The sequence below is a fragment of the Balaenoptera acutorostrata genome, chromosome 18, assembly GCF_949987535.1.
Source record: "Balaenoptera acutorostrata chromosome 18, mBalAcu1.1, whole genome shotgun sequence".
Lineage (NCBI taxonomy): Eukaryota > Metazoa > Chordata > Mammalia > Artiodactyla > Balaenopteridae > Balaenoptera > Balaenoptera acutorostrata.
In genome coordinates this window covers 56057079-56084249 of record NC_080081.1, presented here as the reverse complement: position 1 = coordinate 56084249, position 27171 = coordinate 56057079, and the positions used below count along the sequence as shown (strand labels likewise).

The window sequence follows — 27171 nt, the reverse complement described above, 5'->3', positions numbered from 1 at the left end:
TAAAATTTTAATCTTTACATATATGACAAATTTGAGTCTGTGGAGGGAGAACACTATAACTTATGTTCCTTTAATATAATTATTGTAAAGCCCTTGAATATGCGTGGCCAAAAAAATAGTACCTATTTTTTTGAAACAAGTATTGGCTAGGAATTGAATAAGGAGTTTAGCCTAACTTGAACCAGATGTTTTATTTTTACAAAGAGAAGGAAATCCTAGAATATAGGATCAAGCTCTCTGGTATTACTCTGACATCAGTTTATCATTACGTGGACTCTTGAAAGGTAGCATCAAAACCACAATGAGGTATCACCTCACACTGGTCAGAATAGCCATCATCAAAAAATCTATAAACAATTAATACTGGAGAGGGTGTGGAGAAAAGGGGACCCTCTTGCACTGTTGGTGGGAATGTAAATTGACACAGCCACTGTGGAGAACTGTATGGAGGTTCCTTAAAAAACTAAAAATAGAACTACCATATGACCCTGCAATCCCACAATTGGGCATATACCCTGAGAAAACCATAGTTCAAAAGGATACGTGTACCCCAATGTTCATTGCAGCACTATTTACAATAGCCAGGACATGGAAACAACCTGAGTGTCCAACGACAGATGAATGGGTAAAGATGATGTGGTACAAATATACAATGGAATATTACTCAGCCATAAAAAGGAATGAAATTGGGTGTTTTGTAGAGATGTGGTTGGACCTAGAGTCTGTCATATAGAGTGAAGTAAGCCAGAAAGAGAAAAACAAATATCGTATATTAATGCATATATGTGGAATCTAGAAAAATGGTACAGATGAACCTATTTGCAGGGCAGGAATAGAGACGTAGACATAGAGAATGGGCATGTGGACACAGCAGAGGAAGGGGAGGGTGGGACAAACTGGGAGATTAGGATTGACATATATACACTACCATGCATAACATAGATAGCTAGTGGGAACATGCTATTATAAAGCACAGGAAGCTCAGCTCGGTGCTCTGTGACAACCTAGATGGGTGGGATGGGGGGGATGGGAGGGAGGTCCAAGAGGGAGGGGATATAGGTATACATATAGCGGATTCACTTCATTGTACAGCAGAAACTAACACAACACTGAAAGCAATTATACTCCAAGTAAAAAAAAAAAAAAAAGATAGCATCTTGTGCCTGGAAACATTGAGGTCAGGAATTTCTCTCGTGCACTGGGCTGTGTTTATATTAGGTTATGCACGGCAGTTTGCCAGTTTGTTTTGCAGATGTTTGTAATGTACAGTCTTACATCTTGTTTCTATTTCTGGAACACTTTTAAGTATGACTCATGTTTTCTTGAGGTCATCCTAAAAATACAGCTAGTTTCAAGCATTAATGTAAAATATACCACAGACACCACACAGTAGTACCTAATGCTTTCTCTCAGTAGTTTAATGCGACTTCCTGACAAATTAAACGTTTTCTTTGACAAAATACACTATACTAAAATATGAATAGGTGAAAACGGGATTTTTTTTGAGAAGTGAGTTCTCTGATAACATAATGTAAACAACAAAATGAATTTGAAATTTTGCTAAAGTAGGTATCACTGGTATCACCAAAGCCCAAGAAATAGAATTAGTGTCCATAAAAGCAAGTCCACTAAATTTGATGGAGCCCTGTGCGGTTCATACTTGTAGGGAAAGTCTTGGACCTGAAGATAGAGCCTGTTAAAAAGATTTTAGAGGAGCAGTAGGACATGTTGGCTGGAATGCAAGCTTTGGACTCAATTTAGGTCTCAGTCTTGGTTTATGAACTTATCAACTGTGGACAAATGATGCCACCATAAGAACTTTGATTTTTTTTATTCACAAAATGGGGATAATGAATATTTAACAAATGCTTATACTACTATTGGACACTGTTCTAAATGCCTAATTTAATCCTCATAACCACCTTATGAGTAAGTTCATTTATCATATCCATTATACAGATGGAGAAACTGAGCACAGAGAATTTAAATAACTGATTAAGATTACATAGTAAACAGCTATACTAAAACAGTTGGGATTTAAACAGTTTGGGTTGAGTCTGTATCCTTATATGCGGTAGTCTGCTACCTTCTAGGGTTGTTGTGAGATCTCAATGAGAGTATGAAAAATCATTCGTATTTTTACCCAGCACATGACAGGAAGGCAATAAATTGTGACTATCATTATGAGTTATTAAGGGAAGACAAAAGAAGGGAAAAGAAGAGGTCTTGGTGAGGGTATAGCGTAGACTACAAGGCAAGCCACAGGGTTCAGAAGCTGCTTATCCATAGTAAGAAACTTATGTAGAATTGAAATGTAGAGGCAGGCATTTCTGGATGCCTCTGGCAGGCATGGAGTAGTGGCAGTACTGCCACTGGTTGAGACCATTGTTGAGTGGTAAGAGCAAAGGAAGGGACTGCTGAGAATTGTCAGATATGCCTTAGGGCCAGTGGTTCTCAGCACGTGAGGATCATGCTGAATGGAACACACTCCCATGAACATACTCAAAGTTCTACTCGATTCCCAGGATCCGGCTCTAAATAACTCCATCTCCATGCCTTTCTCTCCCACTTAAGAAAGTACACTGGTGTACAAACTGCTCTTTTATTCTAATTTTGATTCTTCTTCAGTTTGCTAAGAAAAAGATAAATTATTCCTAAATGTCAGCACTTTGCTAACACTGACAACTTGGGAGGGGAAGACCTCACATTTGATTAGGAAATCCTGCCTTCGATTTAAAAAAAAAATCTTGAAAAGAAATATGAGTTCCAGGGTCAAGGCATTCAAAATGGAATGGAACTATACTGAGACTCTGTCATTATGAATAGTTACAAATAGTTATAAATAATAAAAGGTGGGAGGAAGCTGAAGAGACCAACTTGGCTTTACCTGATAGAACTTTGGAAATTTCATATTTTAAATAGTCAAGTCCAGGTAATGAAAGGTCAGGCACATTGCCAAAGGTGAATACAAAGAAGCAACATAAAACTTTAAGAATAGTGTAGAGAAGACCTGTGGCCAAAGTAAACTGAGATTTGTGAAAATGTAAAAAAACCCAAAGTGTTTACGTTTTTAATTATATATTTGATACCAAAGTAAGAAGAGGTGGTAGATCTGCAGCACAGGGAGCTTTGTGTAATTTTACTGATAGAGAAATTAGAGCTTCTTAACTCTTATTTTGTTTCATCCTTAAACAGCAAGCAGATGGACTTATATTGAAATAAGAAAGAGTAGACCATATATGACAAAGATTTAAGCCTGGAGTAGGAAAGAAAAATAATTAAGTGGACATCTGATAGTTAAGAATGAGGTACAGGTGAATTGCTTCCTAGCGTTGTGGAGCTCCTTGAGAGATTCTCAGAGGTATAGGTCTTGGGGCAATGTTTTTTATTCTGTTTTTCATTATTGCATTCCTAAGAACATTTTCCCCCCATTGTCTCTCCCCAATTCCATGGAATTTCAATGCACAGATATATTGTATATCTGTTGGTGCACAGCATCCCTTTAGTGGACAACAGACCATTGTAATAGCTAAGAATTATTCTCAAGTGCCCCTCCAAGAACCAGTTTTTTCCCCCATGCATGGTGTAGAGACTTCATAGAGGATAGGAGAGGGTGATGAGTCTCCTGATTTTCAGACATAGAAGCATTGCTTTGGGGAAATTATAAAATGGTTTAATGTGACCCCAGTGATGTGATACACCAATCAGTCTGCCCAAAACCTTGTCCTTGATCTTCCCACCATGATTAAGAAAATCAAAAATTTATCTTTATTTTTTCCAATGATTCAATTTTAACTTTTTTCAGGGAGGGTAGGGGGAACCACCCTAGCAAGATTATGCTGTTGGTGGAGGGGGCGGGGGGAAGCACAGCTTTAGTCCTAAGCAAGCGTTCTTAGTTTGATCTTTGAATTCTTTCATGACCTTCCTGGATGATTAAACAAAGTTTAACAAGTATGGGTTATTCAACACATACAAAAGACTTTATGTTTTTTTATATACATTTACACACATACATATATATATACATATACATAATATCAGTATTGTATGTGTTTATATATAAAATGCAACATAATAGTAAAAGAAACACTGTACCCACACCCAATTTAGGAAGTAGAATGTTGCAAATACCATTGAAGTTATCCATGAGAATCTCTCTGATTCCATGTCCAAGTATCCTGAATTTATCATTCTTTCGCTTTTTTGCTTTTTCAAGCACTGTTTTATCACATATGTATGTATTTGTAAAGAATTCAATTTGCTAGTTTATTGAGCTTTATCAAAATAGTGATATTAATCATTAACGTATGATTTATTTTGTGACATTTTTTTCTCATTTAAAAGTTAAACATATTGTTGGAAGTAATGGTAGTTCATTCTGTTTTTTTTGTTGTTATATAATATTCCACTGTGTGCTTTTTATCCATCTCCTGTCTCCAGTTTTATTTTGAGCCACACTGCTGTGAGTATTCTATATGTTTCGATGTATAAGGGCGAGAGTTTTTCTTGTATACCTAGGAAAGCACTTGCTAGGTCACTGGGTGACTTATGAGTGAGCAAACACAAATTAATTGTATTAGTACAAACATTTAAAAAAATGTTTAGGGAGAAGATGAGTGGATTGATGGGTGATTTAATATTAGAGTTAGGGACTTCCCTGGTGGTCCAGTGGTTAAGACTGCACACTCCCAATGCAGGGGCCACAGGTTCGATCCCTGGTTGGGGAACTAAGATCCCGCATGCCACGTGGCAAAAAAAAAAAAAAAAAATAGTAGACTTAGAAGGGCATTATACAGAGTAGTCTTCTATTCCCAAAAGAGTTGGTGTAGAATAGACTTAATTCTAAAGAAGTCATTTAAGTCTACATCAGACTTCCTAACTGTGAAGTTTGAGAGATCTCACAACCCAGTGCCAACTTAAGTTATAGTTTAAAAAAATTTTTCAAAACTGTGATAATCATTAATTGTCTGGGATGATTTGGTCATATCCCCTTTTTAGAACAAAAGAGGTGGGCTTTAAAATTGTGACAAAGTAGTGGTACTAGCTGCTCATATCACCCTTGAAAATCACTTGCATTCCTTTGGTGACACATTGTTCAAGCATTCTTACAAGCTTTTTTTTTTTTTTTTTTTTGGCCACACCATGTGGCTTGTGGGATCTTAGTTCCCCGTCCAGGGATCAAACCTGGGTCTACAGCAGTGAAAGTCCAAGTTTTAACCACTGGACCACCAGAGAATTCCCGTTTCTTTTTTTTTTTTTTTTTTTCCCGTTTCTTAATAAGCTTTTAAGTATGGGATTATGTGACTCTTTGTGATGTAATAAACTTTGTTCTGTTATAACATTAAATAATAATGGTTTTATTGTAAAACACTGTGAAAATTCACCAGATGTATGTATGAATGTATATATGTGTATATGTATATATGCATGTGTGTGCATGTGTGTATATATGTGTATGTATATATAATATATATATATTTTAACTTAATGTACTGTCTGCATTGGTTGCTTGAAGACTTATATGTAGTATTCTGATTTGCATTTCATTTTATCTTTTTTCCACCTTAAAGTTTCGGACTCTCTGGCTCAATCAGTAATTCAACATCTAAGATGGATAATGCAGAAGGATCTTTTGGGGCAAGATGTCTTTCTAATAGGACCTCCTGGGCCTCTTCGACGCTCTATTGCTATGCAGTACCTGGTAAGCAATGAATTCTTGTGGATTCCTAAGGGTCTTAACTTTGATAAGCTATTTTGTAAATAAATTAAGAATTTACAAAAATATCAGGATTAGTTATTGCTTTAAAAATGTTGACGTTGAAGGGTGATTTCTTTATAAAGCATTTGGAATAATTTACTTGGGAAGTAAATGTACATTTGCCTTTCATAGCTTTAGCAAATGTTGTTGTAAGTAGAAAACCCTCCACTTCCAGTAGGAAAGAGATCTATCTAAATTCAGGCAATGAGTAGCAGATAGAATCAGCAACACTGAGATTACAAAACAAAGTGTAGTTTTATACTACTCAGGAAAAATTCTTTTATCTTCGGTCCACATTTTGAAAAGCCAAATAATTCTGACTTTTTGATGCTATGTGGTCTTTAAAGGGAGCCTAAGGATTGCAGAATCTCTCTTATGTGTTAACTTGCACTCGTTTTTTAATTTTTTTTCTTAAATAGATGAGAAAATAAGTTCAGAGAAATTAAATAACTCACTCAAGCTTTATCCAGCAAGTAAATGATGGAGCTAGACTTCAGATCTCACATTGCTTTCCCTTTCTGACATGTTATCCTCTTAAATGTTTGTAGTTCTCTGAGTACGGTTGTGAAGTGAGTTGAAATATTCAAATCTCGACACAAATTTTAAAAAATTTACAGGACTTTTTTTCTACTACTTTGTCAGCGTTAATAGGCATTGCTCTAATGATTCAAGGAAGAACATTATCAGATGAAGTTGGTCTGTTCCAAAGATACTTTTTAGGAAGAAGAGAAAAAGCTTACTTAAAGTTTCCTTTTGTAACTTGATATTAAATAATTGATTTCTAAGCTATTGAAATATACTTTGTGTACTCTTTTATTTCGGTGGTGAATTTATCTTGGTACTTTCAAAATCATGTAGGGCAGGAATGATAAAAATAGAATGGACATATCAGAAACTAACTCCCTCTGGCTCATAAATTTCATACCTTTTATTTGTTCCTAGAACCAGTTTGTGAGGTACAATGTGCCATTGTAGTATTATCCTCACTTAATTAATATACAAGGCAAAAGTGTCTTGTCTAAGAATGCAGAGTCAGCCACCGAAAATCCCAGCTCTAGAACCTCTTTAGTTTTAAGATGTGCACTCACTACCTGGCTTATTTCAAAGGCCACAATATCTCACTTTGATTTTGTTTCTGGCAAGACTTTGAAGCTGGTTAGAAATGTGGAATGAGCCAGGTTAGGAGATTATGGGAGTCTTGTTGGCTCAACAATGCACCTCAAGTTTATAAGTATAAAGCTTGTATCTTAAAAAAACAACAACCACCAAACTTTAAATTGTGAATTAGAGCTGAGGCATCTTTAGGATGTGGAAATACATGTAAGAAAACTTAATAGCCTAAGCTGCCTTCCAAACTCTGCAATGGGTACTGCTGTCATTAGATATAGGATTCTATGCATAGTAATAGCCAGAGTAGATGACATCTTTAAAGGCAGAAATTTGGGGGGCAAGCCTGTTGAACCAATGAGAAATTAAATAGAAATAATTTGATAGTTGTGTTTATTTCATATTTCACTCATATAAAATGAGTTTTGTAGATAGTTCAAAAAAACTCAACAGACCTCTGCCGCCTTGCCCATCTGCTGCTCCTGGTGCTGTCTGTGAGCTTGCTGGTACCACTTCTGTGAAGCAGCAGCTGAGGAGACCTTGGTGCTTGTCTTGGCTGGTGAAGGGTCCCAGGAAACTCAAGACTGAGGATAACATCCTCAGTGTGGCAGTTCAGGGTGCTACCATGGTACAATTTAACAGTAAGAGGCATACACCACTTTGTCAACCAATGTGAATGACAGGGTTTTTCATGTGGGAGATGGTATTCAGACAATCAATTAAACAAGACAGGAGGTCTTTCTCACCTTCTGAGATGGCCCACACTCTGTCTGTGGAGTGTGTTTTTCTCTAAATAAATCCACTTCTTACCTAAAAAAAAGAAGAAAATTCTATAATTAAGAAGTCAGGGGGGCTTCCCTGGTGGCGCAGTGGTTGAGAGTCTGCCTGCTAATGCAGGGGACACGGGTTCGGGCCCTGGTCTGGGAAGATCCCACATGCCACGGAGCAACTGGGCCCGTGAGCCACAATTGCTGAGCCTGCGCGTCTGGAGCCTGTGCCCCGCAACGGGAGGGGCCGCGATAGAGAAAGGCCCGCGCACCGCGATGAAGAGCGGTCCCCGCACCGCGATGAAGAGTGGCCCCCGCTTGCCGCAACTGGAGAAAGCCCTCGCACGAACCGAAGACCCAATACAGACAAAAATAATAAACAAATAAAAAGAGCAAATTCATACGTATCAATCTAATAATGAAGGTTTAAAAAAAAAAAAAAAAAAAAAAAAAAAAAGAAGTCAGGGCTTCCCTGGTGGCGCAGTGGTTGAGAGTCTGCCTGCCAATGCAGGGCACACGGGTTCGAGCCCTGGTCTGGGAAGATCCCACATGCCGCGGAGCAACTAGGCCCGTGAGCCACAACTACTGAGCCTGCGCGTCTGGAGCCTGTGCTCCGCAGCAAGAGAGGCCGCGACAGTGAGAGGCCCGCGCACCGCGATGAAGAGTGGCCCCTGCTCGCCGCAACTAGAGAAAGCCCTCGCACAGAAACGAAGACCCAACACAGCCAAAAATAAATAAATAAATAAATAAATTAAGCAAAACAAAACAAAACAAGACAGGAAGGCACTGTGATGTGTTCCAGAAGTCAGAAGGAGGTATCTGCTAAAAGAAAACCTGCTACTTAACTCCAAAATTGTGCTCTCATGGGCAATTCATTCTTTTTGTTTTTGTTTTTTTAATTTTAATTATTATTTATTTATTTATCTTTGGCTGTGTTGGGTCTTCGTTTCTGTGCGAGGGCTTTCTCCAGTTGCGGCAAGCGGGGGCCACTCTTCATCGCGGTGCGTGGGCCTCTCACTATCGCGGCCTCTCTTGTTGCGGAGCACAGGCTCCAGATGCGCAGGCTCAGTAGTTGTGGCTCACGGGCCTATTTGCTCTGTGGCATGTGGGATCTTCCGAGACCAGGGCTCGAACCCGTGTCCCCTGCATTGGCAGGCAGATTCTCAACCACTGCGCCACCAGGGAAGCCCGCAATTCATTCTTATTTAGAGAAACATCATTTGGTATCACCACATCTTCACCACTATGGTGTATGTTTTCTCTATTTAAAACTTTTCCCTTCTTTCCACATATACTGAAATTTATGGGTGCCTGGGAAACAGCACATTTTAAAAAACTAAATGACAATAATAATATATTTTTATCAGCATCACATCGAGGCAAGGTGGAGAAAAAAAATCCCATTGTGTGGAAATATCCCCTTTCACCATTAATGGCATGCTCATTCAACTTTTTTCTTAATACTCGTTCAGTAAATTAATTTGTTCTTCCTGTTTAGTAAAAACATATTGTATGCCTTATTGGATTGGAGCATGTCATTGCTTTTAATTCAACGTTGTAAAACCAAGGATAATGTTAAAAACTTTTTGTACATAGTTGCTACATATATGGCAAAATTAATTTAGGGATAGATTTAATTATTCTAAAAGAAATGGATTCTGGATGGTTTCTCCTTCAAATCAAATGATATTTTGTGTGTGAAATAATAACCCCTTTACCCCCCTTCTCCTTCTCATCTTACTTCCTCTTTTCCTTCCTGAATAGTTATGTATGTGTCTCTCCTGACTAATGATATTTACCTTATTTTCACACTTGTTAAATACCTAACATATTGTATCAATATATAGTTGGGAAACATTGGTTCATGTAGTAAATTAATTTAAATCACCCTTTTAAAAAAAGATGAACACTACTTACAGAGATGACTATCGTTTGTCTGAAAATCAAGTAATAGCCAAATTATTACTCTTGATATTTGAAAAGAACTCTACAGGAGACATTAAGATTTATAAGATCTAATTTTGATTATTATTGCTTAAGTAGTAAGTAATTGTCATAAATTATTACGTACAGTAAAAGTAGAGCTCTGAGGAGAGATATATACATATTTTGGTTAATGCTGAATTTATTGCATTTTTCTTAAAGCTGAGGCTCAAAAGGCTTTAATCTAGAATTACATTTAAAATGCTCTTCTGTAGAGCGACATTGTCAGATAACTGGCTCCAAAGCATATGTTGGGAACTTGATTTTTATTTTGGGACGATTACACGCTCTGCTCTTCAGGAGTTGACCAAACGGGAGGTTGAATACATCGCCTTATCAAGAGACACCACCGAAACTGATCTCAAACAGCGTCGAGAGATCCGCGCAGGCACGGCTTTTTACATCGATCAGGCAAGTGCTTACCACACTCCAACACATGATTGTTTACTCCTGGTCTTTAAGAAATTGATTTTTGAGGTAGAAAAAGAGTAGCTCATGTAATAGTGAAAGATGGATGTACTGTGCTCTCTCAAGACAGATTTAATTTAGTTTTTTGGTTTTCCTGTTCTAAACTAAGAAGGAAATGCCTTCTTAGTTTAGTACTAACTAAGAAGCCATAGTTGAAATTAGTGGTTCTAAAATGTTAGCTAAAGATCAATATGCTGATTTCTTAATTTTCAGTTGCTTCCTATTAATTGCCTATAGAAATTTGTTTTTTTTAAAAAAAGAATTAAGGAGATTTTAATATAGGAAATTCTCTAGCACATTTATTAAAGTATTCACAATATAAAGGTCAAGTTTATAAAGCTTTATTAAACATACTGAAATTAGATATATACTTCCAGGAACTGCAACTCTTTGGAGAGAGTACTTAGGTGTAGGTTACCAATTAAAATAATATTTTTTGAAAATTATAATGAAGCTTGTTGTACATTTCTTTAAATATATTGCTTAAAATATTAAATATTGTTCTTTGTTAGGAATACCTAATAGAAAAAAGGACAGAGGCTTTAAACATTTCATAGAGAAAAGATTTCAAATATTCAGTAAATTCGTGACAAGATGCTTGATCTTCTTGTTTATAAAAATAAAAATTAAAACACTAGTGAGCTGCTGTTTTTCTTTCACGTATCAGATTGGTAGAGATTAAAGAATTTGCTAATGTCCATTGTTGATGAGGAAGAAGTGATGAGGAATCAGCATTGCTGTTAATGGGAGTTTAGATTGATGCAATTTTGAAAGAAAATTTGGTGACTATCTATCAAAAGAAAAGAAATTAAACATATTTGTGTCCAGCAGTAATATTTCTAGCAATTTTTCTTTCCAATGTTATTCACACAAAGCGTGTGAAGTTATATATACAAGGATGTTTATTGTAACATTGTTTGATATCATATAAAACTGTAAGTGAAAATTATAATGATGTACATTTAGGAGACTAATTAAATAAATAATGGTAACTAGAATTCTCTGTCACCATTTAAAAAAATGAGATGAATCTATATGAGGTGATAGGAAAGAAGTCCAGGATATATTAACTGAAAAAAAAATGAAGTTGCAAGACAGAATATATAATATGGTCCCATTTGTGATTTAGAAAAAAAGAAGAAATGTGTAAATGTTTGTGTGTACATTGAAAATTTCCAGAAGGAAACACAAGAATCAGTAAACAGAGCTGACCTCTGTGGAGGTATGACTGGGCATTTGGGGTGAGGCAAGGAAAGAACATTCATAGTTGTTTAAATTTGAAGCTTTCCCAGGAGTGCACACTATTACTTATAATTAAAAGAGCGAAATTGTAAGAAACACTGAGTGAAAGAATTTTTGGAGACCAGAATATTCACATTGTCACGTAGATTGCTTATTAATTACAAAAGGAAAAATGTACTTAAAGTGGTTTGACAATAACTACCTTAAACAGTGGTGAGCAAACTTAGCATCATATGGTGGGAAAATCTGAGAAGTTCAGACTTGCAGCAATTAAAAAAGTAGTGCTTTGTGGATGAAGTACATGAGTGTATTTAAAGAAATCCATTTTATTCACATAATGCCAAATGTTCACTTTATTTCTAATTATAAATGGGAAAAAAATGTACTTTTACAATGCTTGCTTCTTTTCTGGACCCAGTGAGGATGAAATGAAGGAGATGGGATTTGAGTTGAGATAGTGAGGGACTGAGGAGAGAGATTAGAAAATGAGACCACAGCCTGTGTAGAGGAGAGGGGATAGGAATATATTTAAGTGACAGTGAAAGAACTGGTTTTGTCTGGTAGAGCATGGATTTAAAAACATATTTTTTGAGTGGATTTTATACCTAGATGATTGTTGCAATGCAAATAGTAAGGAAGAGAAAGGGATTTTTGTATGTTTAGTATTTTAAAGACAGCTTAAAACTTTACCTATTCAGAAATCTCAGAAATGGAGTTATTTTAGGTAACTAAGTTTATTGATTAGCTAAAGATTTATTTCTTGAAGCATAATATAAATTATTTAGATGAAACTCTGATATTATATTCTCCTTGCCATTCTAAAAAGCATAGTTTCAGATGATATCTATTTTACCATTTATAAAATATTTAAAGTGCTATGTAAATGTATGGTAGTATTTTATACTTTAATGTTTTCTTGGTGAATCCTACTTATTATGATAATCATCAGCTCTTTAGGATGCTGTAATGCACTGACACCTTCAGAGCCTGTGATGGAGATATAGGCATGTTAGTCCTTTCTCTAAGTTGCTTCAGGCTGTTTATGAGATTGTATCTGATTTTTTTTTTCTTCTCTCTTATTTGGCAGTTAACATTCCTTACTGTTTGCTCATAATCAGATCCTGTCAGTTCCTTGCTTAAAGCCATGCAATCCCATCAGACCCAGAATAAAATCCAGACCCCTTAACAAGGCCACCACACTCTACAGGACCCAACCTTGTCAACCTCATCTCCTTTCTTCTTTCCCTTGCTTTCTAAACTCCAGCTACAGTGACCTTCTTGTTCTTTTAAAAATAGACCAAGTGCTTTCCAGCCTCAGTGCCTTTGTACCTGATATTTCCTCTGCTTGGAATGACCTTCTCCTGGATCTGTATATTCCTGCCTCCTCGTCATTCAGCTTATAAATTCTCATAACATTCTATAATCACTGATCACGCCCATGCCCTTTCCACATGAACCCTGCTGTCATATACATAATGTAATCTTCAGAGCACCTATCACTCTCTGAATTTACCTAATTATTTCTTTGTTTTCATGTTGATTGTCTGTCTTCCCCACTAGAATGTAACTATTTTGCTTATCTCTGGCACCTAAAAACTGTTTGGAATGTAACTGACACTTATATTTTATGACAGGTTTCTCCTTTGGTTAATCAACCTTGTTAAAATTTTAAGTAAATTAAGAATAAATAGGCTCTGGATGGGACCAGGGGGCTTTCCAATGGAAAATGTATCTGTCCTTTTGACATTCATTTTGAGTCATCAGAATGAATAATTACCATCTGAATTCTAAATATTTGAAGTTACCAATTGATTACCAGCTACTCATGTTTGTTAGAGTGAAAGATCTTTATTTTATTTAGAAATTTCTTTTATTTAATATTCTTAACCATTGACTTTGATGTCTGGGATCAAGGGAAAGGCAGTATCCACATAACCATCAGGTGAGGTTTCCTAACGTAGGCGGGCCAACCTAGATGAGAAATACCTGTGGCCATCTAGTGGGTGCTAAGGAGAAAAAGTTTGGGGTTTTCAGTGTGGTTGACATTGTATGCACATATGACTGATGTCCAAGTAATTTCTAATTGACATTTCAGCTGGAAACCTTGACAAAACTCCCAAATCCGAGTTGGGGGTCATGGCCATAGACTGCTTTTTTTCATACAGGATTTTGGATAATTGATGATAAAATGAGAGGTTGAACTCAATTGCTTCTCTTGAAGATCAAAATTAGGTTAATAATTCTGTAGTAGGGAATTTATATTTTCTTTCAAAATAATGTTTATTACTTCTGATGAATAAAGTCATAAATGCTCATTTTATAGATATATATGTGTGTGTATACACATATAGTATTTATTAATTAACAAATATTTATTGAAATGACTGCTGTGTGTCTAGGTACAGTGAACAGAAGAAGCAAATTCCTCCCATCACAGAGCTTATGTTTTAGTGGGGGAAACAAAATAAACATAGTAAAGAAGGATAGTATCATAGAGCAAGTGATAAAGAGCATAGGGAAGAATATGAAAGTTATTTATCTTCCCCTTCAAGACCAACAGTGTGAATATTTTCTGTATTTCTTTCTATGATGCCTATATTCATATCTATTTAATCAAGTATAGTAATTTTTACAAAAATGGTATACTATGCATATAAAGTTTTACATTCTGCTTTTTTTAAAACCTGATATTTTTTTAGGAGCATTTTCCTGTGATATTAGATATTCCTCAAAAATATGACTTTTAGTGTCTGTACAGTATTTCATCAAATAGATGTGACATTATATATTTAATATTCCCATTTTATCTACCTTCCCATGTTGTTGGTCATTCAGGTTCTTTCTAAGTTTTCACTGTTATAAATAACTCTTTGGTGAATATCTCTGTACTTAGATCTTGTTATTACCTTGGATAATATTTTTAGACTTGAATGCTGGAAATATAATCAAAGGGTCTAGACATATTCAAGAGTCTCGATATACATATATCACCAAATTGCTTTCCAGAAAGGGTGTTCCAACTCATACTCTCATCAATATGCACTGAGTGATTGCCTCATGGATTCTTGTCAATATTGAGTATTTCCATGTATGTACTTTGCCAAACTGATAGACTTTAATTTGCTTTAAAAAGTACTAACCAGGTTGAATCATTTTTACGTTTATTGACTATTGCTTCTGTAAGATGTCAATGAACTGAGTGGATATAGAAAAGGAGAGAGATACTGATGAAATAAACAAGTTACCATCTGTCAAGAATATGTTGACATATACCCCATGTTTGTCTATGTAAATATTTACTGTAACTTATCCACTTGTTAATGTGAAGGTAACTTGAATATTCTTTTATGCAATTGTTTTGCTAAATAGATTATAGGAACTTTTTGAAAAGAAAAATAGGTTAAAGAACAGAAATATGAAAATTTATATGACATATTATGACACTTATGGAGAAATAAGGAGATTAAGATTTTTTGCTACCATATTAACTTTCATTTGTCTTTGAAGGTAAAGTAACCCAAGAAAAGCCTAAATTGTTGATATTCTAACCCTTTAAAAATCTATTACTCTAATTTTTTTCCTTACCTTACTTGTTGACATTCTTATCGTTAATTGTCCTGTGAGCCAAAGAGTCCTGTGTCCAGAGAGCTGGAGAGGAAGACTTTTAAGTCATTATACATTGCTTGCATTTCTCAAATATAAGCTGTTACAAATTAGCTAAGCTACAAATAAATTGTGATTAAGTTTTTATGTCTGGCTGACAGGAGACACTCTATATAGCCTTAATTTGGGGAGTAGAAAGCCAGGATGGGGAACTTCAAATGATTTTTTTCAACTTTTCTAAACCAGTAACTCTTTTCACACTAGAATCTTGTTAATTTGTTTGACACAATAATGTCAAGTTCCTTAATATACAATATACATATTTAATATTACATATAAAATGCACTTTAAACAATTACATAATATTTTAATGTATTCTCTGTTTCGGATAATTCTTGATTATCTTTTATTAGTAGAAAAATAAGGATTAACTTTTTTTAATATGCTGCTTAAATGTTACAAATCACTAAAAGCAACTCTTAATACATTGAATAACAGTGCTATTGATCAGAAGATGAGATTTTTATCTTGTATAAGTGCCATTTACTTACTTTAGCGAATAGGGAAAAACATTTACTTGTTTTTTGAGAATGATTGAATTCTAGTACTGCACCCAATCCTTTGCAACCGTATTGTTATAATATGTCCCAATTGTCACTAGGACAGTTGGAAAAGGTCTCTCTATGTTTACTCTGGCCTCTGTATTAGTCAGAACTCAGGCCATGGCTCCTTACCATGTTGCCATCTTGCTCAGGCCAACTCTTATCTACTCATATGTTAAATGTTTGACAGATTTATATAATTCATTTAAAAAGGATCAAGGGAGGGCTTCCCTGGTGGCGCAGTGGTTGGGAGTCTGCCTGCCAATGCAGGGGACGCGGGTTCGAGCCCTGGTCTGGGAAGATCCCACATGCCGCGGAGCAGCTAAGCCCGTGAGCCACAGCTACTGAGCCTGCACGTCTGGAGCCTACGCTCCGCAACAGGAGAGGCCGCGATAGTGAGAGGCCCGCGCACCGCCATGAAGAGTGGCCCCCGCTTGCCACAACTAGAGAAAGCCCTCGCATAGAAACGAAGACCCAACACAGCCATAAATAAATAAATAAATTAATTAATTAAAAAAAAAGGATCAAGGGAGATAAAAATAACTTTCATTGAGGAGACCTCTGTTGTGCCAGGTGCTTGATATGACTGCATTTAATCCTCAAAACATCCTTAGGATGGAGGTGACTTCCACATCTTATAGGTGAAATAAGAGTCTTTAGAGGGCTATGGTCATACAACTGATAAATAGCAGTGGTAAGGTTTGAACCAGGATCTGTCCAGTTCCAAAGTGTAGCTTCTTTCTGTCATATGCTACTTCCTTGAAAGAGCAGTGATGATGATGATGATGATGATGATGACGATGATGATGGTAATGACAATGACGGCAACTACTACAAAGATAATAGTATTTGTAATAATAACAGGCAAGTGGTTTTTTTTTAAGGTTTACTGTGTGCCAGAGGTTATTTTATTTAATCTTTACCATAATCTATGAGATAAGCACCATTACTAGTATAGATTTAGAAAGAAATGGAGGCTTAGAGAGGAAAGTGACTTATCTAAGTCACCCATAGCAGGTGGTAGAGCAACCAAAAACCAATCTGATCCTATTCTGATATTTCAAAATAAAGAACTTGAAGTATAAATTTTTTTCATTTTTCTTTGGCTTCTTCAGTGCTGTTACACTGTAACCATTTTGAATATTTGAAGTTCTTTGGAATCTCTTTTCATTAGATCATGACTGTATTAATAATAATTTATATTTTAATAGGTTTTACAGCTTTAAATATTTTTCTAGTACTACTTTGATTCATAAATAGTGGCATTGTACAGTACCCCTTGAGGATATTCTCATTTAGTAAATGAGGACACAGACATCCAGATTAATTGTTTGCCTAAGGTCTTTTATCAAATCAGAAGCAAATCTAGAACAGGGCTTAAGACAGTTTTTGATTTTAGGTCATGCAGCTGCTTTTATCTCAAACTACTTTGTATCCATGTGTTAGGTGGTTAAAGCTGCTATATGGGGTGCTTTGTCCAGAAGGATCTTTCTGCATTTTTTCTGATTTCTATTTGAGAAATTAGGTCTCCGGAAGTTCTGTAGCTTGAAGGGCAGGAAATGATCCTTATGGTTGATCTAATTTCTACATTGAGGAATGATCACCAGTATTCATTCCACATAAAATATATATGCACTGCTCCCTTCTTTTTTTTTTTTTTAATTTCACAAGAAAAGTTATACCACAGTTATTTTATTTAAAAATATGTATAGAAAAGTTTTGAAATATGTAGCCTACATCTCTCATGCTGACAGTTAAACTTGTTCAGTTCTGTTTTCATATCAAGTGTGGGCATAGATAAGTATTATTCTTCATATAAAAATTCTAAACTTACGTAACAGCATCTTTTAACTGAATGGTTACATTTTCATTCCATAAACACTAAAAGCCTGCTGTGAGCCAGTTTTGCACCAATATGACATAAAAAACCAGGGTTCTCACTCCTTGAAGACCTAAGAATCCTGCTGGGAAGATGAAACAGGTGTATGAGAGAACTAGGAAAACGTCAGTGTTGCGGTCCCACACTTAAGTGCTGAGCAGACAGAGGGCAAAGGGGGCATTAATGCAGGGGGGTTAAGATGCTTGGGCCTCTCTCGGGCCCAAAACTTGTAACACTTCTTTCTCTCCAGCATCTCCTGTTAAGTCTGAGATTTATAGTCTGGTACAAAGTGTTGCTGATACATTAAAGTACTTAATGGATTTGCTATTCAGTTGTTTTTAACATCCTTCTTGACAAATATGAACAGACTGCATTAATAAAGTTTGACAGTACTGATTAAAGTATTTTAATCATTTTATAGACTATTTTAAGAAAGAATCAGGAAGCAAAGAGATACTACAATAGTAACGTTTTCTCCTTTTAGCCAATAATTTTGCCTACCTTAAAAAATTTTTAATTTGCATATGCTCTGGGTATATAACTACATTACCAAAGGGCAAGTTGGGAGGAAAGTTAAAAATCTTGGGTGATCTTTTGCACGTCGATTTTCTTTCATTTTTTCCTAAAAAATTATACCACTCTTATAAGTTTATAATCCTCTTTTCATATTCTTATCTTTGAATCCAATTGCACTATAAAGCATCCATCCTCATTGCCAATTAAATGTTGTATAAAATAAATAAATAATTTAACATTGAATTAATAAGAAAAAAGTTTGGATTTTTTAAAATTAAATTTTATTTTTTTTATTGAAGTAGAGTTGATTTACAGTGCTGTGCCAATGTCTGCTGTACAGCAAAGTGACTCAGTTATACATATACAGACGTTCTTTTTTTATACTCTTTTCCATTATGGTTTATCACAGGGTATTGAGTATAGTTCCCTGGGCTATACAGTAGGACTTCGTTATTTATGGGAGTATTTATTATTATTTAATTTTAAAATATTTATTTATTTATTTAATTTTTGGCTACGTTGGGTCTTTGTTGCTGCGCGTGGGCTTTCTCTAGTTGTGGCGAGCAGGAGCTACTCTTTGTTGCAGTGCGCTGGCTTCCCATTGCAGTGACTTCTCTTGTTGCAGAGCACGGGCTCTAGGCATGTGGGCTTCAGTAGTTGCAGCACGCATTCTCAGTAGTTGCAGCACGCAGGCCCTAGGGTGCGCAGAACTCAGTAGTTGTGGCTCGCGGGCTCTAGAGGGCAGGCTCAGTAGTTGTGGTGCACAGGCTTAGATGCTCCACAGCATGTGGAATGTTCCTGGATCAGGGATCGAACCGGTGTCCCCTGCATTGGCAGGTGGATTCCTACCCACTGCACCACCAGGGAAGTCCCAATGGGAGGATTTTTAAAAATATTATTAATAAAGTTGTGGTAAATCACATAATCATGTATCTTGCTGCTGAAATAGATGTTATAGATGGTGTGATTCAGTCCCTCTTTTCCAGCAGGTAAAATTTCATCACCTTAAGGACAGCTGAGGACTAGACATATTGAGATAATGGTGCCTGCTCCAATTAGCTCTTTTGGTAAAGAAGCAGGAAGTAATGAAGGCTCCCATTGGAACGGTGGCAGTGAGAATGAAGAGAGTTCATGGATGCATGAGATATTTAGAGGTTACACTTATATTGTTTGAGGAATCAGAAGTAATGAATCCCGGATGGCAGGAGAATCAGTGAAACTTTAATTGAAGTAGACATTAGGAAGAAGGCCTGATTTAGGGAAGAAGTCATGAGCTTGATTTGATTAAGCCTGTTGAGTTTGAACAATCCATATGGAGATATTTTTAAAAGGTATTTGGAAATGTGAGCATGGAGCTCAGGAGAAAGGCTAGGGTCACACAGTATATTCCTCAAAATAATGAAATAAAGAAAATGGAAAAGTCTTATCTATTGTTGTTATACTTAACATAGCAGATAACAGAGCACCTGCCATGTAATTAATACTCAATGAATGAATAAGAATTTGTGGGTGTAGGTGATCTTTGCCAGTGGAATAACCAATGAGAAAAGAGTGGGGGCAAAGGTTAAGAATAAAATCTTGGGAAACACTTGCCTTTTAGAGGACAGGAGGCAGAGGGAGGGCTGGGGAAAGCCAAGGGGAAACCAACCTGGTAAATGTTCATAGAAGATAAAGCACAAGAGAGGATCAACGGAAGAGGATTGAAGGACAGGAGAACATGAAGATCAAGAAAAAGCTTGATTTTTGGCAGTTTTATTTTTGGTACTTTCAAGTGAGCAATTTCAGTAAAATAAGGGTGATGGATGCGTATTAGAGGCAGTTAGTATGTGGACTATTTTCAAGAGGCTTGAAAATAAAGGAGAGGAAAATGGGAGCATATTAAGAGGTATCAGAAGACTGTAGATTTTCTTTAAGTACAGACATGTATGTAGAAGAAAAGGAATCTGAAAATGCAAATAAGATATGGGATAGTTGACGGAAGATTTTGGAGGAGGTGAGAGGGAATGCCATAAGCTCAGAGTACAGAGAGCTAGTCTTGGAAGGGTAGGAGTGATACTTTGTCAGAGACAAAGTTCCTCCTCCTCATCATTTGAATATGCTCAAGTCTTTGCATCATTAAAATAAATGACTGCTTCTACACTGTCCCCAGCTCCATCTCCCTTTCTAGCAACAGGCCCCTACCTTCTTCTCTTCACGGCCAGTTATTTTGTAGAATGTTGCTCAGTATGGGTTTGTCTGATGTTTCCTCATGATTTGATTAAGATCATGCTTTTTTTTTTTTTTTAGCAATAATACTATAGAAGAGATGTTGTGCCCTTTTAGGGGCGTCATATTAGAAGCTTAGTACATGAAATTGATACATCTCATTACTGTATGTTAACTGATCACTTGGTTAAGGTGGTATCTACCAGGTTCCTTCACTGCTGTGTTATTTTTTCCCTTTGTCACTTATAAATATCTTGTTGGGGGAGATGTTCTTGAGTCTTTGCAAATATCCTGTTTCTCGTCATACTCTTACCCACTAATTTTACCATCCATTGATGATTGTTGCTTCCAACAGTTATTACTATGGTGTGTGCCAAATGGTGACTTCCTATTTCTAACCCTCTTTCAGAGTAGAGGTTCTTAACTTGAGGTCTCTATTGTAGACATATACCTGTGTGCATTTTACTCTGGAGAAGAGGTGCAGCATTTATTTATCAGGTTTTCAAGAGGTCTTTTTCTATCCATCACTCCTTTTCAACTATATGATCACAGCACCTAACTCCATTAAGATAGATGAAAGGAATCCTTTGTGTATTTGACTTCTGCTTCTGTTCTCTCTCTATAGCTTATTCCAGATTCCTCTGGAAAGGTGCAATACATAATTGACCAAGGTCTCCTGGAGTAAATAAAAGCAGATCTGCAGTGTCTGTTGTTGTCCTATGTTGTCAAGACTTTGTCTTACCTGGCCCACAGTTGGGAAACCACTAAATTTTGATATACATATCTCTAGTTTTATCTCAGAGAATATGTATTTTCATCTCTATGAAATGTTTAAAAGTTAAATACAATATTTAGTCTGTTCTATAACTAAGATTGATAAAAAATTTTAGCTTTTTAAATGTAATATTGCCACAAGTTGTGATAACTTAGTTTTCTTTCTTTCTTTTTTTTTTTTAATTGAGATATAGCTGAGTTTCTTTTTATTATGAGCTGTGTTTTCTTGGAGTAAATAGATTCCTGTGAAAGAAAGCTTAATTGAGACCTTAGCTGAAACATGAATTTTTATAAGAAGTAGTTTGTTTTATTTTTAATGTTCCAGAAGCCATTTCTATAGATTTGTCCTTTTCTCAACTAGCAAAAATGAGATTCTTATTTTTTTTGCTCTTTAGGAGCTACTAAGTCACTTCTATCCATGCATTTAAAAAAAAATAAAGCTGCTACCACAAGATAGTCAGTTTTGTAGGTTTATTCATGAATTGATCTTATTTTTAAAATAGGATGATCATCTTGAGTCCAATTGTGGTTTTCATAAAAGTTTATTTTTTTATGATAGTACATAGACACTTGAAATGAATTCTGCAATATACTGCAAAATTCAACAGCTTATTAAAAGGAGGCTTGATTAAACAATGCCTGTTTTTTTTGCACAGTTGGAAAGTCAATGCTTTGCTATTTGAGAAATTTCTTTGTATATTTTGTCTCTCTAAAAAAAATAGAGATAGTCTTTTTCCTCCCTTCAGATATTCAGGTTGTTTGGTGTCGAATTACTATAGGGAAAATTAAATTTTAAGCAAAGGGGTCAGTGTAAAACAGACAGATTTTTCTAGTAAAGCAGTATGGTATATATAAGCCTGGGGGAAATCTCAACCAGTTCACTGTTATAAAAATACCACGTGTGTGGCAACTAATATCAGGAAAAATATTGGAATGATAAATGCCATACTGTGATAGACATGTATGTTAAGTTAAGGAGCTTGGACTTAGAAGGGACGAGATCTGAGACTTAAGCAGGGCCTGAACTAGAGGAGTGGTAGAAGGAATGAGTTCCAGAAATATTAAAGAAGTCCAATCAGCAGGACATGGTGATAAATTGAATGTAGGAGATGAGATAGGAATCGAGGACCTGGCATGGGTGAATGGTGCTCCCACCTTAAATAGAAAGATAAGAGAAAGAGAAGGTTTGGGGGAAAATCTGATGTGTTCAGTGTTGTACAAGAGAGCCTGAGGTGCTTCTAGAGTCTGGTTGGAGACATCCATGTGACAGGACTATGTGGTGGGGCTTGAGGGAACCTGAGGTTGAGAGTCGTTAGCATAAGAGTGGTGGTTGCAACTATGTGATTAAGTATGATTACTCAGGCCAGACCTTACAGAGTAAGAAGAGTTTGGGGTTAAAGATGTAGTTCTGGCACCACCTACACGGAATGGGCAGGCAGAAAAGAAAGTTTTTTTTAAGAGAATACAGTGCCATAAAGACCAAAAAAGGAGACTTTTAGGGAGAGAGTGATAACATACATTTAACAGCATTAATCCTAGTCATGTTGTTAAGTACACAGGACAAATGTCATTGAGGTTTTCTTTTTTTTTTTTTTTTTAATATTTATTTATTTGGCTGCGCCAAGTCTTAGTTGCAGCACGTGGGATCTTCATTGCCACATGCGGGATCTTTTAGTTGTGGCATGCGGGACCAGGGATGCCAGGGATCCCTGACCAGGGATCAAACCCGGGGCCCCTGCATTGGGAGTGTGGAGACTTAGCCACAGGACCACTAGGGAAGTCGCGAGATTTCTTTTTTTTTTTTTAAAGCAGATTTTCAAGCATTTTGACCAAAAAGTAGATTTTTCTATTTTGTTCAGCATCTATCAGTTAAAGAAAGATTTTTTTTCACATCTTTAGTACTTTTTAAAAAATTATATTTTTCCCGCTTCTTACCATTTGGGGCCTACTTTATTTCCTATTTTTCTCTATTTCTAAGTTGCTTAAACTTGGAAGACTTATAGGACTATGGTTATGATCAACCTGCCATAGGCCAATGTGAAACCTGACTCTTTTCTGTTTTGGTAAGTTGTTAATGTTGTCAGCATCAAACATGACACTAAATCTGAATCCGTTTTGATGGTGACTCATTTAAAACATCGCAGTCTTTTTTTCTTTTTCTTTAAATTTTTATTGGAGTATAGTTGCTTTACAATGTTGTGTTAGTTTCTACTGTACAGCAAAGTGAATCAGCTATATGTATACATATATCCCCATATCTCCTCCCTCTTGCATCTCCCTCCCACCCTTCCTATCGGACCCCTCTAGGTGGTCACAAACCACCGAGCTGATCTCCCTGTGCTATGCAGCTGCTTCCCACTAGCTATCTATTTTACGTTTGGTAGTGTATATATGTCAGTGTCACTCTCTCACTTCGTCCTAGCTTACCCTTATCCCTCCCTGTGTCCTCAAGTCCATTCTCTATGTCTGTGTCTTTATTCCTGTCCTGCCCCTAGGTTCTCCATAACGATTTTTTTTTTTGTAGATTCCATATATATGTGTTAGCATACGGTATTTGTTTCTGTTTCTGACTTACATCACTCTGTATGACAGACTCTAGGTCCATCCACCTCACTACAAATAACTCAGTTTCGTTTCTTTTTATGGCTGAGTAATATTTCATGGTATATATGTGCCACACCTTCTTTATCCATTCATCCGATGATGGACACTTAGGTTGCTTCCATGTCCTGGCTATTGTAAATAGAGCTGCAATGAATATTTTGGTATATGACTCTTTTTGAATTATGGTTTTCTCAGGGTATATGCCCAGTAGTGGGATTGCTGGGTTGTATGGTAGTTCTATTTTTAGTTTTTTAAGGAACCTCCGTACTGTTCTCCATAGTGGCTGTATCAATTTACATTCCCACCAACAGTGCAAGAGTGTTCCCTTTTCTCCACACCCTCTCCAGCATTTATTGTTTCTAGATTTTTTGATGATGGCCATTCTGACCGGTGTGAGATGATATCTCATTGTAGTTTTGGTTTGCATTTCTCTAATGATTAATGATGTTGAGCATTCTTTCATGTGTCTGTTGGCAATCTGTATATCTTCTTTGGAGAAATGTCTATTTAGGTCTTCTGCCCATTTTTGGACTGGGTTGTTTGTTTTTTTGTTATTGAGCTGCATGAGCTGCTTGTAAATTTTGGAGATTAATCCTTTGTCAGTTGCTTCATTTGCAAATATTTTCTCCCATTCTGAGAGTTGTCTTTTGATCTTGTTTATGGTTTCCTTTGCTGTGCAAAAGCTTTTAAGTTTCATTGGGTCCCATTTGTTTATTTTTGTTTTTATTTCCATTTCTCTAGGAGGTGGGTCAAAAAGGATCTTGCTGTGATTTATGTCATAGAGTGTTCTGCCTATGTTTTCCTCTAAGAGTTTGATAGTGTCTGGCCTTACATTTAGGTCTTTAATCCATTTTGAGTTTCTTTTTGTGTATGGTGTTAGGGAGTGTTTTAATTCCATTCTTTTACATGTAGCTGTCCAGTTTTCCCAGCAGCACTTATTGAATAAGCTGTCTTTTCTCCATTGTATATTCTTGCCTCCTTTATCAAAGATAAGGTGACCATATGTGTGTGGGGTTATCTCTGGGCTTTCTATCCTGTTCCATTGACCTGTATTTCTGTTTTGGTGCCAGTACCATACTGTCTTGATTACTGTAGCTTTGTAGTATAGTCTGAAGTCCGGGGGCCTGATTCCTCCAGCTCTGTTTTTCTTTCTCAAGATTGCTTTGGCTATTTGGGGTCTTTTGTGTTTCCATACAAATTATGCAATTTTTTGTTGTGGTTCTGTGAAAAATGCCATTGGTAGTTTGATAGGGATTGCATTGAATCTGTAGATTGCTTTGGGTAGTGTAGTCGTTTTCACAATGTTGATTCTTCCAATCCAAGAACATGGTATATCTCTCCATCTGTTTGTATCATCTTTAATTTCTTTCATCAGTGTCTTATAGTTTACTGCATACAGGTCTTTTGTCTCCTTAGGTAGGTTTATTCCTAGGTATTTTATTCTTTTTATTGCAGTGGTAAATGGGAGTGTTTCCTTAATTTTTCTTTCAGATTTTTCATCATTAGTGTATAGTAATGCAAGAGATTTCTGTGCATTAATTTTTTATCCTGCTACTTTACCAAATTCATTGATTAGCTCTAGTAGTTTTCTGGTAGCATCTTTAGGAATCTCTATGTGTAGTACCATGTCATCTGAAAACAGTGACAGCTTTACTTCTTTTCCCATTTGGATTCCTTTTATTTCTTTTTCCTCTCTGATTGCTGTGGCTAAATCTTCCAAAACTATGTTGAATAATAGTGGTGAGAGTGGGCAACCTTGTCTTGTTCCTGATCTTAGTGGAAATATTTTCAGTTTTTCACCATTGACAATGATGATGGCTGTGGGTTTGTCATATATGGCCTTTATTATGCTGAGGTAAGTAGCCTCTATCCCTACTTTCTGGAGGGTTTTTATCACAAATGGGTATTGAATTTTGTCGAAAGCTTTTTCTGCATCTGTTGAGATGATCATATGGTTTTTATCCTTCAGTTTGTTAATATGGTGTATCACATTGGTTGATTTGCGGATATTGAAGAATCCTTGCATTCCTGGGATTAACCCTACTTCGTCATGGTGTATGATCCTTTTAATGTGCTGTTGGATTCTGTTTTCTAGTATTTTGTTGAGGATTTGTGCGTCTCTGTTCATCAGTGATATTGGCTTATAGTTTTCTTTTCTTGTGACATCTTTGTCTGGTTTTGGTATCAGGGTGATGGTGACCTCGTAGAATGAGTTTGGGAGTGTTCCTCCCTCTGCTATATTTTGGAAGAGTTTGAGCAGGCTAGGTGTTAGCTCTTCTCTAAATGATTGGTAGAATTCTCCCGTGAAGCCATCTGGTCCTGGGCTTTTGTTTGTTGGAAGATATTTAATCACAGTTTCAGTTTCAGTGCTTGTGATTGGTCTGTTTACGTTGCCTATTTCTTACTGGTTCAGTCTTGGACAGTTATGCTTTTTTAAGAATTGGTCCATTTCTTCCAGGTTGTCCATTTTATTGGCATATAATTGCTTGTGGTAATCTCTCATGATCCTTTGTATTTCTGCAGTGTCAGTTGTTACTTCTCCATTTTCATTTCTAATTCTGTTGATTTGAGTCTTCCTTTTTTTCTTGCTGAGTCTGGCTAATGGTTTATCAATTTTGTTTATCTTCTCAAAGAACCAGCTTTTAGTTTTATTGATTTTTGCTATCGTTTCCTTCATTTCTCTTTCATTTATTTCTGATGTGATCTTTATGATTTCTTTCCTTCTGTTAACTTTCTGGGGTTTTTTTGTTCTTCTTTCTCTAATTGCTTTAGGTGTAAGATTAGGTTGTTTATTTGAGATTTTTCTTGTGTCTTGAAGTAGGATTGTATTGCTATAAACCTCCCTCTTAGAACTGCTTTTGCTGCATCCCATAGGCTTTGCGTCATCGTGTTTTCATTGTCATTTGTTTCTAGGTACTTTTTAATTTCCTGTTTGATTTCTTCAGTGATCTTGGTTATTTAGTAGCATATTGTTTAGCCTCCATGTGTTTGTTTTTTTTATGGTTTTTTTCCTGTAATTGATATCTAGTCTCATAGCGTTGTGGTCAGAAAAGATACATGATATGATTTCAATTTTCTTAAATTTACCTGGGCTTGATTTGTGACCCAAGATATGATCTATCCTGGAGAATGTTCCATGAGCACTTGAGAAGAAAGTGTATTCTGTTGTTTCTGGATGGAATGTCCTATAAATATCAATTAAGTCCATCTTGTTTAATGTGTAATTTAAAGCATGTGTTTCCTTACTTATTTTCATTTTGGGTGATCTGTTCGTTGGTGAAAGTGAGGTGTTAAAGTCCCCTACTGTGGTTTTCTTACTGTCGATTTCCCCTTTTGTGGCTGTTAGCATTTGCCTTATGTATTGAGGTGCTCCTATGTTGGGTTCATAAATATTTACAATTCTTATATCTTCCTCTTGGATTGATCCCTTGATCATTATGTAGTGTCCTTCTTTGTCTCTTGTGATTGTCTTTATTTTAAAGTCTATTTTTTCTGATATGAGAATTGCTACTCCAGCTTTCTTTTGATTTCCACTTGCATGGAATATCTTTTTCCATCCCCTCACTTTCAGTCTGCATGTGTCCCTAGGTCTGAAGTGGGTCTGTTGTAGAGCATATACATGGGTCTTGTTTTTGTATCCATTCAGCCAGTCTATGCCTTTTG

At 36.2% G+C, this 27171-nt stretch overlaps 1 protein-coding gene across 3 annotated transcripts in view; it reads left to right on the top strand.

The window, feature by feature from the left end:
- The window catches only part of VWA8 (von Willebrand factor A domain containing 8), a 364979-nt gene that overhangs the window by 41413 nt on the left and 296395 nt on the right, over positions 1-27171 (top strand). For 2 of the 3 annotated variants that reach the window (XM_057532757.1, XM_057532756.1), the window contains exons 3-4: positions 5571-5701; positions 9916-10026. In XM_057532757.1, coding sequence (XP_057388740.1) covers positions 5571-5701; positions 9916-10026 — 242 coding nt within the window. The remainder of the gene's footprint in view (positions 1-5570; positions 5702-9915; positions 10027-27171) is intronic. The other variant, XM_057532758.1, reaches the window with a different exon arrangement.